Source organism: Humulus lupulus, chromosome 1, assembly GCF_963169125.1.
Source record: "Humulus lupulus chromosome 1, drHumLupu1.1, whole genome shotgun sequence".
NCBI lineage: Eukaryota > Viridiplantae > Streptophyta > Magnoliopsida > Rosales > Cannabaceae > Humulus > Humulus lupulus.
The window spans coordinates 260410965-260414475 of NC_084793.1; the positions used below are offsets into that span (position 1 = coordinate 260410965).

Here is a 3511-nt window from a genome sequence, read left to right on the forward strand (position 1 = left end):
AAAAAAGAAAAATAATGAAAAAATATGAAGAAAAAAAGATGAAGGAAAAAATTAGTAGAAAAAAAAAAAGAAAAAGGAAAAAATGGAAGAAAAAACAAGTAAAGAAAAAAAATAATGGAAAAAACAATTACCTTTAAAATCAAAGAAAATATAACTATGATAAAAAAAAAAAAAGTGACATTTCCATATTTTAATTTTTTATTTAATAAGTTTCTCATATAAATTAAAAAAAGTATAACTCTCATTCCACGTTAGTATAAAAACCATATTTTTTTTAAATTTCCTTGAAATTTCAATGTTCAGTAACTAAATATTCGATGCTATTCTAAAATTAAGAGCAATCTCTCAAGGTTAATTAACCCTGAATAAGAGAATCGTATACATATAATAATCCTTTTAATAAGATACCAAAAGTACTAGTTAATAAACATGAATTAATCTCAAGGTTACAAAACTTGTAAATAACTATTAATTCCCCAAATCTAGATCATAAAGCTTGCTGCAACAAAAAGCTAGCACAGCTCAAAAAAGAAGAAAAGAGAACTTAGGGTAATAATAATTTACAAGTAAAAGAGATATTTAATATTCCATTAAGAAAGGAAAATCTTTTTTCCTTTTTACAAAACAGAAAAAGAAAAAGAGAAAGAAAAAAAATTCACCGTGAACGATAGAAGAAAACACTGAGTTCTTGACCGATACACTCGTCAGGGTCAATCAAATGGAATGACTCAGAATTCTCTGACCCACAAACCCTCTCAAAGTTGGCCCTCAGGTACATAAGCTCATCGTCCTCAACGACGTCGTTTCGGGACTTGTTCAGTTCTTTCCTGCTAATAACGCCGGCACCGGCCACCACCGACCCCATGAGCTTCAGCGCCTCCAAGTCACTTTTCCCTGGCCGCCGCTTAATCGCGTAACCAGCTTTTCGGCCGTTACAATACATAGTCCAAACTGGAGTCGACAAAAGAGCAGTGTGATAATTACTTTTATACCCCGGGCCATAGGCGGAAGTACTAGTTTGACTCTCAAGGGCGATTCGGAGATACCCTCCTCTCATTTCCCGAGCTAGAGTCTTCGTCGAAACGGCGAGTTCGAGAAGAAGAACAGGAACATCATTGGATTTGGAGGTTGTTTGGATGCAGAGGTTAACTTTTCCTCGTCGGTATCCGAATATGGTGCCAGAGACGACGTTGCAACTAGAAGAAGACGAAGAAGAGGAAGTAGATGAACAGGAAAACCTGGGCTGGGAATAGTTGAAGTGATGGGATTGGTGGTGTTTGGCTGTTTGGTTTTGATGATTATAATGGTGATCAAGGTCATCATCGTCGTCGTTATCGTTATTGATGTTGCAGCATGGGATGATAAGCTCCATGAGAGAGCGAAGAAGCTGCCAGGAGCGGACTTGTTTATGGCAGTCCACCACCGTGACACAGCCACTTGAGAAGTTGGCAGCGCCACCGATTGTTGGATAGGCCATGGCTGATCAAAATAGGTATACACCTTTCCCGGTCGGAGAAGGAATATAATTGTTTTCAGATGAGCCAGGCTTTCTTATGATATGAGGAGTTGCGATGTTGACAGAGATGGTTCTTGGGTTTATATAATGGTTTATATAGTGAATAATATATAAGGCAATTAATATCGTTACGGGTACAAATAGTGTTAACGGTGAGATTCTGTATATATTTTTTTTCTTTCTTTTATTTAACTTTTTGTCCTTTGGGTGGAAAAATGAATTATGAGTTGAAAAGAGACATCCATTTGTTTTTTGTTTTCGAAATTTATGTTATAATCAATGATGTATAGGACATAGAATATGTCAATGATTTCTAATTTATTTACAATATAGATCTCATCCAACACAGCCCACAACAGAAATACATTTTCGTAATTGTACAAACTCTTTAAGTTTGATTAAGTTTGGTCTTGATGTTGGAACGGTGATAACACATTTTTGTACAACTTTAAGGGAAAAAGAGTGTGGAACATTTTTAGAATATCATCACCAACACGACAGACCAGCAACACTACCTGACAGGCAAGATATATAGTCCCACATAACTATACATAGTTTGAATCCAAGTGGGTTACCTTCCCTACCACTTGGAGGACAGAGATATCCATATGATTCTAAATTATTTATCCCATTTTTCTGTTATTATATACGTACATTCCAAAACAGATTTTATGTGTTATATATGATAGTTACATTACTGTTACTATTACAAAATGCGAGTTCGGTTATTTATTGGACAATAGCTTCTATTGAATAAAAAAATCCATTTAAATTTATATTAATGAGTGATACTAACAAAAATTCTACCATGCATATTTTGGTTAAATTACATATACCATCAATATTAAGTTTTGAAAAATACGAAATCTTACATTCAAATTAATTATAATTTATATTCATAATTTTTACATATAGATCAAAATTTAATTAAAATAAAAAGATTTCAACACCCTTGTAAACAATAGAAAGTGTTTGAGAAAAGACTTCAGATCCAAATCAATTGATCTGAGCAAGACTTGTCTTATTTATATACAAAGATTTACAACCACACAGTTATAACTAGGGATGGACATCCAATGCAATCTAACATTTTTTTTTCCTAATTTAATCCAATCCAATTAATATTCAAAATTTAATCCAACCTAATCCAATTAGTAAATGAATTGATTCGATTTTCTAATTGGATTTCGATTTGGAACTTGATTTTTATTAACTTAGAATCATAAAATAATCACATAAAAACTAAAGTTCAATTAGGTTATGTGTTTCTTTTAGGATTTAATTCTCTAATCAAGTGTAGTAACGTGCAGGGAAACAAGTAGACAACCAATAATAGTGCAATATAAATATTTTAAATTATATATTTTATGTAATTGGATTGGATCGGTTATTGGATGGCACTGTAATCCAATTGTAATCCAATGCAATCCAATTGTAATTGGATATCAAATATTTTGAAATTGGATTGGATTGGATCCTGCCAACTCCCTAGTTACAACTAAAGTATATCAGCTCACATGAGCTACAACAGATTGTAGTTACCTCAGTCATAAGAACTAATAGATAAAACAAAACAAGCCTAACAATATAATCTATGAGCCCCCTTCAAATGGATCGGTTTGGGAAGAACGGTCAATTTGCTACACAGTGATGAGAATCGAGCAATAAGAAGATGCTTGGTGAGAATGTCAGCAACTTGATGCTTTGAGGGAATGTATTGAACTGAAACTTCCTTGCGGTTGACCATGTCTCTAATAAAGTGAACATATATTTCTATGTGCTTTGTTCGCGCATGAAAAATTGGATTTGACGCAAGATGAGTTGCAGAAGCATTGTCACACGAAATGATAGGAATGGAGGCTAGCTATGTGAAGTTTCAGATCCAATAACAGATGCTTACACTAGGTTAGTTCAACTGTTGCATTCACCGGAGCTCGGTATTCTGATTCAGTCCGAAACAGAACTTTCTATTTTGCAGAAGACCAAGACAAAATT

At 33.6% G+C, this 3511-nt stretch overlaps 1 protein-coding gene across 1 annotated transcript; it reads right to left on the reverse strand.

Annotated features, from left to right (window-relative positions):
• Positions 1-414: 414 nt before the first annotated feature.
• LOC133832275 (protein MIZU-KUSSEI 1-like) lies at positions 415-1901 on the reverse strand. Its single transcript, XM_062262645.1, has one exon. The coding sequence runs from the start codon at positions 1475-1477 to the stop codon at positions 656-658; it is 822 nt and encodes a 273-aa protein (XP_062118629.1). The 5' UTR covers positions 1478-1901; the 3' UTR covers positions 415-655.
• Positions 1902-3511: the final 1610 nt, after the last annotated feature.